The sequence below is a fragment of the Solanum verrucosum genome, unplaced genomic scaffold (assembly GCF_900185275.1).
Source record: "Solanum verrucosum unplaced genomic scaffold, falcon-dt-bn FXZP01000064.1, whole genome shotgun sequence".
NCBI lineage: Eukaryota > Viridiplantae > Streptophyta > Magnoliopsida > Solanales > Solanaceae > Solanum > Solanum verrucosum.
This window is the reverse complement of record NW_026020144.1, coordinates 2182409-2199405: the sequence shown is the minus strand read 5'-3', so window position 1 is coordinate 2199405 and position 16997 is coordinate 2182409. Positions and strand designations below refer to the sequence as shown.

The window sequence follows — 16997 nt, the reverse complement described above, 5'->3', positions numbered from 1 at the left end:
CCTCCTCACCCGTCTTTTTCGAATGGCAATTGGCATCATTTACTTAGAGTTATGTCTCAAACAAGGCCTAAAGTTGCTATAGCACAACGCGAATACATCAAACATGTTGAGAAGTATGTTGCAAGATCGAGTAATAAGAAGTTGTCCGAGGCCTTGAAGAAGGTTCGATGGATTTCAACTGAGGATTTAAATGGCAAGAAAATGGAAATGCAAGTGAAAAATGTGAATTTTGGTTACAGTGGTTGCAATGTTGATGATGTGTACTTGATTCAGTACACTTCTGGTACAACTGCTATTCCTAAGCCTGTTTTAGTGACTGCAGGCTCTGCAGCTCATAACGTTAGAGTCGCGAGGAAAGCTTATGATTTACACCCGAACACTGTTGTTGTTTCGTGGTTACCTCAGTACCATGATTGTGGACTTATGTTTTTGTTGTTGACGATTGTTTCAGGGGCAACGTGTGTGTTGACATCCCCGAATACATTTGTCAATCGTCCTAGGATTTGGCTTGAATTGATATCGGAGTTCAAGGCAACTTGCACTCCTGTTCCTTCATTTGCTTTACCACTCGTGTTGAAACGTGGTCATGCTGAGGCAACTGTTACAAGAACTGTTAACAATCCTATTAGTATGATGAGCTTGATGAATTTGATCATCGTTAACGAGCCAATATACAACGATTCATGTGTTGAAGAATTTGTTGAAGTTTTTAGGCCTTTTGGGCTTAATCCTTTGGCAATTTCTCCCTCATATGGCTTAGCTGAGAATGGCACATTTGTTTCAACATCATGGAAAAGTAGTAATTGTGACAAATTTTCGACGTATAAAAAGCTCTTGCCAAGTGCTAGGCTTGATGAAGATCATGTAGACATTGAAATTCTAGTTGTGAATGAAGATACAAATGAGATTGTGGAAGATGGAATTGAAGGTGAAATATGGATTTCATCCCCTAGCAATGCTACTGGATATTTAGGACATCCATCTCTAACTCAACAAGTGTTCAACGCCACGCTTAAAAATAAGGCGGGAAAATGCTATGTTCGAACAGGGGATAGAGGAGTTGTCGAAGGAGAACAAAGATTTTTATACGTGACAGGACGATGTTCAGACGTTATTAAACTCTCAAATGGACAAGAAATACATCCACATTATTTGGAGACATTAACTTATAATAGTTGTCCAAATTTCCTAAGAGGAGGTTGTGTTGCAGCATTCGAGATGTCTGAATCTGAATACACATCTATAGTTGTTGTCACGGAGGTACAAAGCAAGGGTGAAATAGAGAGTGATATGTTTTTGAAGCAAATATGTGAAGGAATAAGGAAAACAATAATGAAAGAAGAAGGTGTTGGAATTGGACTTGTGGTACTTGTTAAAATTGGAAATGTACCAAAGACTACTTCTGGGAAAATACAAAGATGGCTTGCTAAGTATAAATTTATGAAGTCACAAATGAATATTATAATGCAAATGAAGTTTGATAATAATGGTAATATTCAAAGCACAATGCAAAAAATGATGCAAATTGGAAAAAAAGAGGCTAAAAAGGGAAAGAAAGTGTTAGTTGTGGAAGAAGAAGAAGGGGTATTTTTTGCTCCAACAAATAGGACTTTGAAATCTTGTCTTTAATAAATTTAATCAGAGGGTTAGTTCAGAAACTCTCTGAACTTTTATCGGTCGTTTGGTACGCGGAATAAGGTGAGATATTTCAGGATTAAGTTTGAGATTAGATTTATACTGTCAATCAGACACATTATAAATCTAATTTCAAACTTAATCCTGGATATCCACTTTATTATCCCATTATATTTAGAATCATTTTATCTCATCTTCCAAATGAGATAAATTAATCCAAAAATAATTTATTCTTTGTACCAAACGCTCCCCAAAAATTAGCCTGTATGTATGTATGATCCTTAAGTTTTTGTAATATTACTTTGGATAATGTGTTTTATGTAGTATGTAGTGACCTACATGTTTAATGTATTTTTGTTTTTTTATATCAAATAAGTGAAGATATGGATAGAAGCAATCAAACGTCAAAGCACATGAAAAAGAGACAAAAATGAGGATAATTAAAATTTGATAAGAATTGAATAGACTTTGAACTATCATTTATTATTTACTACATCTTAATCAAGTTCAAATAACCTTTGAATGAATTATTAATTCACTTATTTATCAATTTTGTCCATTATATTTCAATCTGTCCAAATTTAAGTTTAAAATAACCTTTCAATGAATTATAAATCCGCTTATTTATCAATTTCGTCTATTATATTTCAACATGTCCAAATTCATTCAATTGATATATGAGTCGATTTTAATCAATTAAATTCTTATTATTCCGCTTATTTATCAATTTCGTCCATTATATTTCAACACGTCCAAATTCATTCAGTTGATATATGAGTCGATTTTAATCTATTAAATTCTTATTATTAAAAGCTCACAAAAATATCTTAAGAGTTTAGAGATATTTCTTGTATTACATTTTAAGAAAATAAAGAATGAGAAAAATATAGTTTTTCTTTTTGCCTTTCATTTTATATGATATCGTTTGATTTGACATGGTGTTTAAAAAAAGGAAAATTTTTAAAATCTGTGGTTTAAATTGATCCCTAGATATTTGTGTGACTATAAGTTATTTCATCAGGATGAAAAGAGAATTTTAAAGTTAAATTGTTTTTAATATAGTTATAAGGTGACATTTTTTCTAAAATGAACTAAAAAGAAAAAGGGAGCCACACAAAATGAGACAAAGGAAATAGTACAACTATATTCATAATCAAAGCCTATGTTTGAACAAGCAATTTCATTTTATGATTTCAAATTAGCGTTTGACTGATATGCAATTTAAGATCATGATTTTATAACTAAAATTCTCCAGTAAGTATGATTTGGAATTTCAAATCATGATTCATATAAAATAATATTTTGTTAGGACATGCTATTTGAATTTATTAATTTGTATATATATCTTTTCATAAACACAAAAACCTTACAAGTTATGAAAACTATTTAAATTTCTTGAATTATTATACAATCTTGCCAAATGAATAAGTCATAGTTCATAAACAAGCTAGCGAAATATCTTAAGGCACTGCATTGATAAATCACATATCTTCATGACCCTTTTATAAGTAAATATTTGCAACTACAAATCTTCAAATACAGATTATTTTATAAAGATTCATTAATCAATAATAACAGTAACTATCTATTTTTCAATATAATTCTTTCACATGGTATAAACAATCTATTCACGCTAAGCATGAGTCTTTCTTTTATGAATTTTCAAATAATACGTCTTTTTTATTAAAAAAAAACTTATGAATCAACTGAAATTACAACTTGATATTTCAAATCCTACTTTTTGAAGAACTTAAAAGTTCAGATCATAATCACAAATCACATATCCAAATATTGATTTAAAATCATAATCTCAAATCAAATATCGAAAATTTGTATTACCTAATGTCCATGACACTAAACATTGATTATCACATGGAGAAGATTGGTGCCATATGCCTATAAGTATAAGCCTCAAATAGTGAGAAAAAGAAGCAGCAAACCATTCCCAAAATAGGAAACAAACATTTAAATGGTGACAGAAACTCCAAGAAGCATCATAATTAATTGAAATGGACAACACACAAACTAATAAATAAATTTAAATAGAAACAGCTTTTATATTCGACAAAAATAAGGATCAAAACTATTACTACTCTTTCAAATAATTCAAACTAGACTACTAAGATTCATTGTTTCTTTTCATCCAACGGCGCTCTATTCATTATATATCCTTCCGTTTCGAAAAATATTTATTTTCCGCTTTTACTTGTCATTTTTTATATTTCAAAAAATAAATAAATCATGTTCGTGAACTTTGAATATATCGAACTCGAAATGACTCACCAAATTTTTACTAGACAAGTCAAAATAGAAGATCTTGCAAGATCAAAATACCAATTTAAACAAATCCAACTTTATTGATTACTTCAAGACTCAAAATAAGCTCCAACTTTATCGATTACTTCAAGATTCAAAATAAGCTCCAAACATGTAATCTAGAGTAACAAGTCTATAAGGGCTTAAAATTTTTTCTAAATTTGAAGCATATTAAGAAAATAATTTACGAAAAATGCATTAGAGTTTTTCAATTTTTTTATTTACAAAAGCAAAATAAATGAGGAATAAAAGTTACCTCATGTTAGAGATAATAGATCAACAACAACGTATCAAACATTATAATTTTATAAATTTGAGTCAACATATTCAATATAATTTTATAAATCGAATATGCATACGCAAACTTTACCTCTACCTTGAAAGCTAGAAAAGCGGGCTCATGAGTGGTCTAAAATTCAGTGACAAGAGAAGTGCAAGATATAGCTGAAAATTTTCAGATGAATAAAGGTTCCAAAGTACAACAATTAATAAAAATAAAAATCTAATTAAGAGGTTCCATATAGTTACAATAATGCTACATAGACCAAAAATAAAATAAAAAACTAGCTACGTACGATTCCTAGTAAGATTACATAAGCAGAAACCAAATCCCAAGAAATTTCATTTAATTTTTTTCCCCCAAAACCTTAATTAAATAAAATTAATTAAGGTTGATCTTCTTGTATTATGTTTTTTTTAGCAGAAGAAGGATTCTTATTATTATGCATCCAAACCTTAAAAACCTGTCTCTTGACTCCAACTTGTGAGCAGAATCTTTGTACTTCAGTATCATCTTCTCTTGGAATTCTCCAACCTAATTTTTCAGCAAATTCCAACATTTTTTCCTTTTGTTCTTGACTAAATTTTGTCCTAAATCTTTTCTTAGCCAACATAAATGGTTGTTGTGGAGGTACCGATGTTGCTTGTTGATGATGATATGCATTGAAATTAAGTTCTTCACTTGATGAGTCTGTTGCCCCACTTCCTCCCCCGCTACCTGTTGAAGACATAATTAAGTTAATAAAAAATAAAATGTAGGTATATAGTTCTCTTTAATGATTTTAGCTTCTAGATGAGATTATCGTACTATTCATCATGATATCAAGAGTCTTAGGTTCGAGTTAACATGTTTTGTTCATTAAAAAAGGTACTACAAGTTAGTAAAGGAACGTGTTGAAGACATAATTAAGTATACTCATCCATTTTAATGTTTTTCCATGGAGAAATGTTTAAAGGCTTTTTCCATAGATATTTTAATTGATTCAGTTAGAAAAGATGAGAACATTTTCACGCGGAAATATTAGGATGTTTTTAACTATTAGTGACTGCCGTGCATTTTCCTAGTGAGCTAGTTAGGTGAAAAAATTAGTTCTATAACACAAATTGGAAAAACTTTTATTTCATGTTTTAAAATGAATATGTTTTCATATGAATATTTCAGTAAGCTTTAAAATCTAACATTCTAATTATTCTTAATGATACTAGTTTTAGAAATGATAAGTAAGGGTTAAAATCACAATATTCAAATTAGATATTCACTTTTTTATGCTTCTAAATTTTGTGTCATGTGAAACAAAGACACATAAAATGCAATAATTAATACAAGTAAATGGAATGTTAAATCCGAAGTCCGAAGTCCGAAGTCCGAAGGCCATTTTGATAGGCTGAGGTAGCATGATAATCCAAATTGAGCAAATGAGATTTGATCTGAGATTACCTCCGAAGGCCATTTTGACAGGCTGAGGTGGCATAGTAGTCCAAATTGATCTTCCTCCTCCGTGTTGATGGTGATGGTGGTGGTGATGATTCAACGATGGTATCGGAGAAGGCAGTGGTTGTGGTAGCTGTAATGGATGCACAACCATAATCCCGGCATTATTATTAGGCTGTTCTTTTCTATGAAAATTCCGATGACAATTACAAGCAGCACATTTCAAAGCTTCAAGTGTACCTTCTCCACCACTAGGCATAAACTCACCACATCCATCAGTAACATTTCCACCAATATTAGCAGCATGATTTTTCAGACACTCACGGTACTTTGCTCTTGCTGTAGCAGCAGTTCCCTTGTTACATTTATTAGATCCAGCGGTGTGTGGTGCAGTGCCATCACCTGGCGCTGCACCACCACCTCCACCGCCGGATACAGGTGAGAGAAGATCTATATTTTGATCAAGTGAATGATAACCTGACATTCTCATCTCCTTTTCCTCACCACCAGCTAATTCCATTATTATTACTTAATTAAAACCCTAATTAAGATTTGAGAAACCCTAACCCTATCTTTTACACATGAACTTGAAATAATGTTATGTGGGGTGATAAAGAGAGAAAGAGAAAAAACAAAGAGTGAAATTGAAGAAATGAAGGGAGGATGGGGCCCTAGAAGAAGAACTACCTTAGAAAGAAGCAAAACCACTACGTTAGATTAAGAAAGAGTGGAATTTTTAAGGAAAAAAAAGTGGTGTGTTGGGGAGGAAGAAACATGGAATGTAAGAAACAAGAGACAACATGGTTGCTTGAAACGGAGCTAAAGAAGAAAGAGAGAGAGAGAGAGAGAGAGAGAGAGTAAGTGCGGAACAGCAAAGAGATTATGGAGTGTTAAGAAACAATAGGACTGAGCATAAGAAAACAACCGACAATGTCATGTTCAGTCCTCTCCCACGCCCTGCCAACATTGGCCCCATTCCCACCACCCGACTTATTCATTATTGCCCTACCACCACCCCTTACCCCCTTTATCTCCATGGGGGTGAGGGGTAGAATGAACAACTTTATTTTCATAATTAATCCTTTTTGTTTTAAAATATATATATAATTACGTACTCTTGTATTTCTTTCAAACTAGTTTGAAAAAAATGAGATTTGAGCCTCAATCGATCTCGACCCAACATTCGGGATCCGAACCTGAGATCTAATCTTACTTGAGATTCGACTTTGATTAGGACCCGAGACTCGACCCTTGATTCGAGATCTCAGACTCAAAACTTGATTTTGAATTGAGTTTCAAAATTTGAGATTTTGAGTCCCAGTTATGACCCGAGATTTGATCTTTACATGAAATCTGACCTTAACCAAGAGTCTAGACTCAACCTCGATCCACCCATGACTCGAGATTTGACACTCGACCATGATTTGAGATCCGAGACTCAAGATTCAACCTTCGACTCTAACTTGGGACTCAATACCCGATCGTAATTCGGGACATGAGATTCTACCCTTGACTTTGTCGTGAGTCTTGAATCCTAAACCGATCTCTACCTGAGGTCCAACGGTCGAGATTCAACCTTAACCAGCAACCCAATTTTCAACTCTAACTCAAGACTTGAGCTCCAAACCATATGAAAGTCAAAGTAAATATTAAAAATATAGTACTAGACTTGGGCCAAATTTGAATACCACTTCAAATGAATGTTGGATTTGGCTAAAATTAGCTTAATATAAAATTATCTTGTATTCCACCGATAAATTAAAATTTTGGACAAATTAAACAAGTCATCACTTCTTAGGTCATATTTGTCATCCCTACTCTAGTCTTCTAAAGATTCACTAAATCTTATAACACTTGATTTAATTTTACACATACTCACTTGTGATTGGTAATCCAAATTGGTAGGTAGAAAATTTTAGTCTAGGTGTAAAACGGTTTGTATGATAAGTTATTTGGTTGTAATTTATAAGTTGTAATGTTTTGGGGAGTTGGTGAATCTTTTAGTTTACCGTGTTACATACACATAGAGTCGAAAATGACGCAAAAATAGTGCGATTCTGCAATCTGATTTGACTCTGCTCAGCTTTTATTATATATTCACGTTCTTCTACCGAATGAATTGATGCAAATTATGAGTGTAATTGTATTTTATTCTATGTCACCTTCTACCTGCAAAACCCTGCAAACTCCATGCTTTCTCCCAAGCAACCATTTCTCTCGTTTCAATTTATTTGTCACAATTCAAGTTTCAACAAGAAAGATTTGCTCGAATGGTAAACGTTCCTCATTTTTAAATGGCATAATACATAAATTTGTATCGTTTCATATTTATGAATTTCAATTTTGGATGTACATAAGTAGACACTTAAATTTATATAAAGTTGAATAAGTAGACACATGAGTCCTATGTGGTATAATACACGTAGGACGCCACATATGATGCAAATTACTATATAAGATTTCATGTAAGACGTGTGTGTCTATTTGTTCAATTTTAAACAAAAATATGTATTTGCCTTTTAAATCTAAGATTATGAGTTCGACTCATCAAGAAAGCAAAAAGATGAGAGCTAGCTACGAGTCTTAGTTTTGGACATCGAATTTTTATGTTTTACCAAAGAATAAAATAAACATATTTGTCCTTTGGGATGACTCAATTGGTTTGGAGGGTGATCATTCATGTGATCCCTCCTCAATGCCTTGTGAATAGAGTTTGTTGCATAGAGTTTGTCTAGTGCAGTTTACATCTCATGTGTAGTTTGAAGACTATTACATAACAAAAGTACTAGTTATAAGTCATAACAATTGAGGAATCTTGATTGTTTTATTGATTAACTATCTAAATTTTCACCTTATTTATGGAGGTTTGATTCACCCACCTTGTAATTTCCTCTTTTATTTTTTCTTTTACTACCTCAATCTTTTCTCAAAAAATTCATAATAAATAATAACTCAAAATATTTAATAGACTTATGTTAAGATTGGGAAAAGTAATTGTTGTTAAACGCTATAATCACTTCAATTATGATTAAAAACTTATATTTTAATACATGAAATTAAGAGTGAAATAATTTTAAAATCAATTAATATTCTTAAATGACATATAAAAAAAAAATATGTTACTAGTACAAAACTACATCTGGGTGAGGTCTCTTCCTATGTCTAATTTCTGTTATTTGCTTTGGTACTTGCTTTATCTTTTTACAGATTAATCAACATTCAAGGCATTTGCGTTACCAGTAATATTGCAGGGGCTCGACAATTGAGACAACATAATTGCGTCACCTTAATTTATTGTCACTTAAAAAAAAGAAGAGAGAAAATGACTAGGCATTCATATTATTTATCTCATTTAAAATTAATTGCTAAATACAATGCATATACATCTTTTCGTTGCAATGATTGAATGTTTTTATCCCATTACTAAGATTTAATATACATCATTTATTTTAAAATTGAATAAGTAAAAGATAGGTTTCTAGGTGATAATTTGCTTGAGAGTCTTACATGATAATTTATTTATATTATATCATGTATAACACGTGTATTTACTTGTGCAAGTATAAATTTAAGTTTCTATTTGTAGACATCCAAAATTGAGAGACATAACCAAATTAAAGAATATATTTATGTATTATGTATTTAATGTATCCATTCGTTGTATATTAGTAGTTCTTGTGTTTTTCTTTTTGTGCCCTTATTTTTAAGAAATATGACTGAACAGAAATTATATTAAATTATTATTTTTTATATTTGAAAATTTATAATATCAACCAATAATTATTTGTTCAAGTTTATGTTAATTCTTTACTATGTAATTGATATATTGATTGCTTCCGTAAAAACTTAATATTAAATGCAAAATGAAATAATATTAATTAGTTTCATTTTAACTTTGTAAAATGACAATCATTTTGGGATACATATTTTTAATAATTTTGACTTTTAATATGGGAAGAAGGAAGTAATTGATAATTATATTTCACCGTCAAATTAAAACACAAATTAAAATAGAGGAAAATTAATTAATTAATAAATAAGCTTGGAAGCGAACAATGGTGAATCTTCTTTGGATCATGTTCAATAATATAACAAATAAATCGCCAAAAATAAACAATATAATAAGTAAGTGAAACTCAAAGGTGTACATGTACCAAGCTATATTGTTTATTAAAAGAAGTGATTATTTTGAATATTTCCAGTTGAATTAATTTAATTTTGTATACAGACATAAATATATTACCATTCTTGCAAGTCGATAACAAGTGGTAATTATTTATAACAAATGTGGTTAGTCTAATTTAATTTAAATTAGTGCATAGGTCAGACTTTATAAGACGAGTTCAATCTTTTTAATGGTTTTTGAAGGTTACTTTATTTTAAATTTTAACTCACGTCTATATAAAATGATAACATATTCTCTTAAAAAAATATTTAATAAATATTGTCTTTTATAAAAACCTCACATCTCACACATCAAATATTGTCTTTTTTTCAAGAATGTTATCCGGCTTACCTAATAATAAAATACATTGCAAAGAGGTTCAAATCATCCCACTTAATAAATATTAAAATCATCGAATCGTGAAGGAGATTCAAAAAGAAGAACAAGGAAAGAACATGATTGTACTCACACATATTCATCATATTTTATTTGTGGTTGTGGTTAATTTCCATTCACTTTTAAAATTATTGGAAACAAATGGTAAATATTAAATTGGGTCTATGAAAGTTTGTTTCACTCTTTCTATATTATTATTAAAATATAAAAAAATTGAATAATATTTGTAATTTTGTTTAGATAAGCTAGCCAGAAGCAGATGCTATAAATGTTGAAACATGAAGATAATGGACCATAGGAGGAATCAGAAGGCTACTTGTGGTCATTATCAATTTATATGATAACTTGGGAAATGCATCCATTAAAAGTTTTTGTATGTTTTTGATGAAATATCAAAGTAACGGTAAAATTATTATTTTTATAAATATTTTTATATGCTATATTAATAATTTTTTATTAAAAGTTTTATGATAGTTGAAGGTGATGATGGTTATTTACTGTGGTTGTAGTTTTTGTGTCATTAATGACGATAATGGTAATTATGGGTAATAGCTAGTCGTAATGATAACTGACAGTAATAATTTATAATGGTTATTAATAGTTGAAGCTAGAGGTGATAACTAATAATTATGATGAACGATTGTTGGTTGTGAATGATGACAGTCATTGACAATATAAAATAGAAGCAATTGATTTGTGATGACTATTTGTAATAATGGATGATTGATAATGATAATTGTGAATGGTGACTAATGATAGTAATAACTAACTTTGATGATTAGCGGCGATGATAACTGTAATTAAAGATATCAGTCGAATGTGGTTGTAATTGCTAATGGTGGGTGGCGACAATATCGTCTGTTAACGATAAAAGTAGATTCATATATTTTAATTATTCAATCTATTTAAAATCGTTAAGTGGTTATAAAATTAATACTCCCTCCGTCCCTATTTAGTTGTCCACTTTAGAAATGACACACATATTAATGTAACAATGATTAACATAGTGAAGTTACAATTTTGCCCTTATTAATTATGATTCCAAAATAAATTTATTCAAGATAACTAATCAATGTTGGGGGAAGTTTAAATTTTCAAGAAGTTTAAATGAGGGTATAATATGAATTTTTTTTTTGTCCTTTCTTGATTTGTCAAAATAGACAAGTAAATAGAGACATCTAAAAGAGGAAATATGGACAAGTAAATAGGGACGGAGGGAGTATTATATAACGAATACACACTTATAATTAAGATTTGAATCACTAAAATTTATAACATAAAACAAACAAAAAGTTAATGAGGGGGAATTGTCTTATCATGATTAGGTAGATTTAGAATATAAAGTACATATTAGTCAACTATAATTAAATAGAAATAGTTGATGTGCAAATAATATATGCATTTATTAATTTAAGGTAAGCACCGACTAATAAACATACAATTTGAGTCTTGCAAACATGTAATAAAAAAACACATGCAATTATACTATTCTTGCTTCTTATGGCATAAATAAATATTCTATTAACATCCTTAATTGGGGATGCTTTTCTTAATCTGTGCCAAAATTATGTTCACTTATCATTATCATGAGATCCAATTTAAATATTTTTCATACTTCTTTTTCCTACTTTCTAATAATAACAGGACCACATATGGGCACACATGTTACTTCAGCAAATATGACAATTTTATTTATTTTTTCTATTTTTGTGAAAGGTCAAAATTATGACATCTAATTTAATTGAGAGCAACATTATAGCAATTTTTTTCTTTACTTTGAATTGTTTTATTTGTGTCAGAATCTATTAAAAATAACTTCTCTATACTTATAAAGTTGGAATAAGATTTACATACACATCATCCTTCTCATATTTTACTTGTGAAATTAGAAGTTGTTTGATAGCAGATAAGAAATAAGTAATTTTTGTATTAGTTTTCATATAAGTTAGATGATATTGACGTTTGGTAGGTGTAGAGAAAATACGTTATTCATATATAAGATTAATAAGACGTTTGATTGACAATTTAAAAATCCGCATAACTATTGCATGTGGAAGTTATGAAAAAATGTGTATTATTTTATGCCGGATATAAAAGATAGAACAACTAATAGGAGTACATAAACAACCAAACTTTATATAACTAATACATGCATAAAATAACATCTCTCACAAATAATCACACTATTACTAGTAGCTTAAAATCAAATACTCATCTTTTATAGTTTTGGACTAAATTTCATTATTAATTTGTTGCACACAATTTATTTTTATACCGTAATATACATATTTTATGCATTTTTTATCCGAATTTGCTTTCCGAATTACAAGTAATAATAATAATAGTTTTTCGTATACAAATCAATGGCATTTTTCTTTTGTTTACTTCCTCTTTTTTAAAATTCATATTAATTATGTTCTTGTAATGACTTTTCACGGAACATTTTCATTATAAAATGATAATACAAACGTAGGAGTATTTCAAATAATTTTTAGAATTTATCGGTATAAATCAGATTTTTTTAAAGTCACATATTTCTCCGAAACTCTATTGTCAAACACATGGTAAAACTTTATCAAAAAATAACCTGCCAAAAATATTTGAAAATAAATAGCCAAAAATAAATAAACTCGTTTAACTATAGAAATTTAATGCTTGGTCATCAAGCATTTAATTGCTTAGATTCTTGCACACAAAGTATAATTAATCAATTACTCTAATTAATTACCAGACACAAAAAATCAACTGTAACTGATAATTAACCGCCATAACTAGTATATTAGGGTTTCTATAAATACCTTTTAAGTATAATTAATTACATGTGAAATTTAACAACAAAAAACAGAGGAGATTAGCAATGGCGATTGCCATGGAAACAGAGCAAGAAGAAGAAGAGATGATAGAGCTTGGGAATTTATCAAATCATATAGTTGAATCAATTTTCACTAAAATTCCCTTAAAATCTCTCATCCAATTGAAGACTGTTTCGAAAACATGGCGAAATTCGATTACCAATATCCGCCATTGTTTCCCTCTCACAACTTCAACTGGTCTCGTCCTCTTCCTAAAACACAAAACTTATCAAGAATCAGTTTTTATGAAGTTACACGATCAAACCCAGAAAAATTTCCCCAAATTTGGTACTTTCCATTCATCTTCCACTCATAAATTCCCTTATTTGATTGATTCTTGTAATGGGGTTCTTCTTTACGCTTCAGAAAACAACAACAACAATGGGTTCTGGACATACTCTGTTTCATCCCCTGCTCTTGACCAGTTAATCTCTCTACCAATTTCTCATCATATTTCAAGACCCACTTGTTCAAGTCTTGTTTTTGAATCGAATTTGTTTCAAGTTATCTCTTTCTTCTGGGAAGAAGTTGATTTCGATACCCATATGATGAATTGTATGATCTTCGAATCGAATTCATGGAAGTGGCGGGAAACCCAAATTCAAATTTTGAATTCGCAGCTCCTTCAATCAGATGGATTTATTCGAGGGCAATGCTTTAATTCGAGTGTTTTTTCTCGCGAGAAAAGAAAATTGTACTGGATATGGAGTTTATGTTTGTTAGTATACGACATAGATTTCGAAGTATTTACACTTTTTTCACTGCCGAAAAACAATTCCAGAAGATCAGGAAAAGATGTCTACTACTCTCAGTTTTTATACGAATCATCGGAAGGCGGAGTGATACAATTTTGTGATCCAGTTAACAGTGGAGTTTTCATATGGAGTTTCAGAGGAAGTGAATTCAAGTTTGATCATTTTGTAAGACTGGTGAATATAAATGATGATCAAGATTCGAGGTTTAAAACAGGGTATTCAGTGAAGCCATGTGCATTCAATAAAGATTTGCAGGTATTATATCTACATGTTTTGCCACATACAATTGCTGCTTATAGTTTTGAGACTCAAGAATTGGTACAAATTTGGTCATACGAAGAAGACGAAGAGGAAGAGATGTGTTGGGTGTTCAAGATTTTTCCTTTTTTATTTTCGTCTGTTGATTTGCTTGCCTATAATAAAGGTGTCGGCCTTTCATAGATTCTCGAACCTTTGACAGAAGTTTCATATATGCGTTCTTTCTCTCCTCCCCTCGAAAAAAGTTGAGGGGAATGTGATTAGTTAGTTAGTTGCCTAACAATGTATTATAAGAGAAAATAGCATTTTTTTGTTCTTGATATTCAATGACAATAATATTTTCCTACATGTAAAGGTGTTTCTTGTAAAATTTGAATCTACCTACATGTTTATAAAATGCGCATGGATGGTATGTCTTTTTTTTTTGTGTGTGTGTGAAAGATAGGAAGGAATTTATTTTTAGCAAAAAGAAAAATTAAATTTATGATTAATCCTATTATATTGACGATGTATACAATTATTTAAAACGAAATATGATGTAAGCCTGTTTGAATTCATTTAGTTTCAAGTGTTTTTAAATCAAAACAACTTTTAAGCATTTTTTGTGTTTGATTCGTTAAAATAAGTGCTAAATTTTCCTTCTTTATACCACACCACGTTCATGTATTTCTGTTTGCTAGATATTTATAAGATATATGAATTAAATTTAAGATGAACAGCATATGAAAGGGGATGTAGCTCAGATGGTAGAGCGCTCGCTTAGCATGCGAGAGGTACGGGGATCGATACCCCGCATCTCCACTTTTATGTTCCTATTTTATTTTTAGATGTAGACTGTCATAGCCCGAACTCGTGATCTCTGATAGTAACTTAAACCTATCTTTTTTATGTTCCTATTTTATTTTTAGATGTGGACTACCATAGCTCAAACTCGTGATTTCTGATAGTAACTTAAACTTATCTTTATAATGAGAGTGTACCTTTTTTGCATTAAAGTTGAACCGGAAGGACTAGGAAGAAGAAAAATACTGAGAAAGTTTCTTTAGTTGACTTATTAAGTTGTTCCTTGATGTCCAGAATGCAAAAAGTGTAAGGGAATTGGAAAAAGCTTATGATTATGACTAAAAAGGGAAAAAACCTATGATTTTTAATGCATTTACTTGTTAAAGATAACAGGGTCAACAAAAGAGATCAGTGTCGATGCGTGTATGAGAGTAGGACTAGTGTTGAAGTATGTGATCATCTCATCTAAAAGCTTATGAACATGCTCCCTCACATGCGGGCCTGATTCTTTTTCGATCATCGGCCAAACATGTGGAAATTTCATGACCTCTACGTGCTCTGATACCATATTGAAGTGTATGCATCTCATCTAAAGACTTAAATTGTTAGAGAACACACTTTTTATTCATTAGTTAATTGTGTTAGGAGGCATGTAAATTCTACATGAACCAGAACTGAATTGTGCAAGTTATCCATACAACTTGTAAGAATTATATCTAAAAAAGGAACAAATGATTTGAGAATTGTGATCTGTTGAATTCAGACTATAAAGGGTGTAGTTTTGGTTTTATTTTATCAAACATATTACACTAACATGGAAGTGAAGTAGACATTATATCTATAAATTACGCGTTTGATAAACACAGAAGTTAAATGGATACAGATGAACAATAAGTCATACATTTTGCTTACTTCAAAAACTTAGACATGAATTCACAATTTATGCCTTTTGCATTTGCAATAAAGCAGAGAATTTGTGATGTTATTCAGCATGGCCGCGAAATTTGTTCTCACTGTAACTTCAGGTTCTTCAGAAGCCTGTTCAACAAAATATAGACACGTAAAGAACTGATATAAGATGAGGAGATCGATAAGCATTATTTATTTGTTTAACTTATACATTTTCTTTTATCGAGGAACAAGAAACAATTGTTAAACAGTCGTGGATTCGTGGTGGTAGGGGATGAAGGTGCAGGGACTTACGCGTATTATCTAAAACAAGTAGGACTAGATTCATTATTCAGAAGCTTAAAGAGATAAATAGACAGACATATCTAATATTATCCTCTTGCAGAAAGTTGAAACTTTAAGCATTTATTCTTTAGAATATAAGTGAGTGTGACTAGTCTTTGGCGTAAAGTTACTAAAAATGGATAGATGGTATAATAAACATAAACAGTACCAGGAATAGGCAAATGACATGAACATATGGGAATCGATACAAAACATATCATTGACTTGTATACGAGTTTTGATTTGTGATACCTATGTTCATTGGCATAACCTGATCTGCTATTGGTTTCAGCCGCGGCTTTGTAATTTGGTAAAGGTACTTGACCATTTTCTATTTGCATGATATCCTTCACAAGCACTGCATAATGCCTCTTCACTTCTGCAGCTGATTTTCCACCTACACACCTTGCAATGTTATGCCAACGATCAGGTGTGTCTCTGTCATATAACGCCAAAGCCTCTTCGAACTTCTTGTTTTGCCTTGAAGTCCACGAGGCCATTAAAGAATTACAAGTTAAACGAGAAGTAGCTCTGGAGAGAAGTGCAGAGCTACTTCACCTAAAGCCGAGTGCTAGCTCAAGTGAATTGTATGGGGAACATAATACTAAGTTAGCTCCTTATAAGATGGAGAAGAAGGCGTTGAGTTGTAGCAAGTTGGCGAATATTTTTCTTTTAGGAGAGGTATAAAACATGATTCTTGAAGTAAGAATAGGTGGAGGGAGAATAAGAAAATAGTATTTTGTGACCAGACTTTTTGTTGAAAAGTATTATCATCAGCAAGTGGATATATCAGATAGGAAATTCACTCTGCTGGAAGAGATTAGATCCCCTAATTCCAATTCTATGGCTTGTTGACAATCTGTGTTTAAAACAGTAGCACTCATTATCAAAAA

At 30.8% G+C, this 16997-nt stretch overlaps 4 protein-coding genes and 1 non-coding gene across 5 annotated transcripts in view; 2 read left to right on the top strand and 3 right to left on the bottom strand.

Annotated features, from left to right (window-relative positions):
- LOC125827805 (sugar transporter ERD6-like 6) overlaps positions 1-16997 on the bottom strand; it is a 118471-nt gene that overhangs the window by 26445 nt on the left and 75029 nt on the right. The window lies entirely within an intron of this gene.
- On the top strand, positions 52-1629 carry LOC125827906 (uncharacterized). The gene has a single exon (XM_049507243.1). The coding sequence runs from the start codon at positions 52-54 to the stop codon at positions 1627-1629; it is 1578 nt and encodes a 525-aa protein (XP_049363200.1).
- Positions 4605-6183, bottom strand: LOC125827812 (zinc-finger homeodomain protein 5-like). The gene is made up of 2 exons (XM_049507156.1): positions 5669-6183; positions 4605-4948 (listed from the first exon to the last, which is right to left on the bottom strand). Exons 1-2 carry the CDS (start codon positions 6180-6182, stop codon positions 4617-4619), a joined length of 846 nt encoding a protein of 281 aa, XP_049363113.1. The 5' UTR covers position 6183; the 3' UTR covers positions 4605-4616.
- On the top strand, positions 14817-14889 carry TRNAA-AGC (transfer RNA alanine (anticodon AGC)). Its single transcript has one exon. It is a non-coding gene; the product is annotated as a tRNA-Ala (tRNA).
- On the bottom strand, positions 15787-16604 carry LOC125827817 (protein RADIALIS-like 6). Its single transcript, XM_049507164.1, has 2 exons — positions 16357-16604; positions 15787-15909 (listed from the first exon to the last, which is right to left on the bottom strand). Exons 1-2 carry the CDS (start codon positions 16602-16604, stop codon positions 15882-15884), a joined length of 276 nt encoding a protein of 91 aa, XP_049363121.1. The 3' UTR covers positions 15787-15881.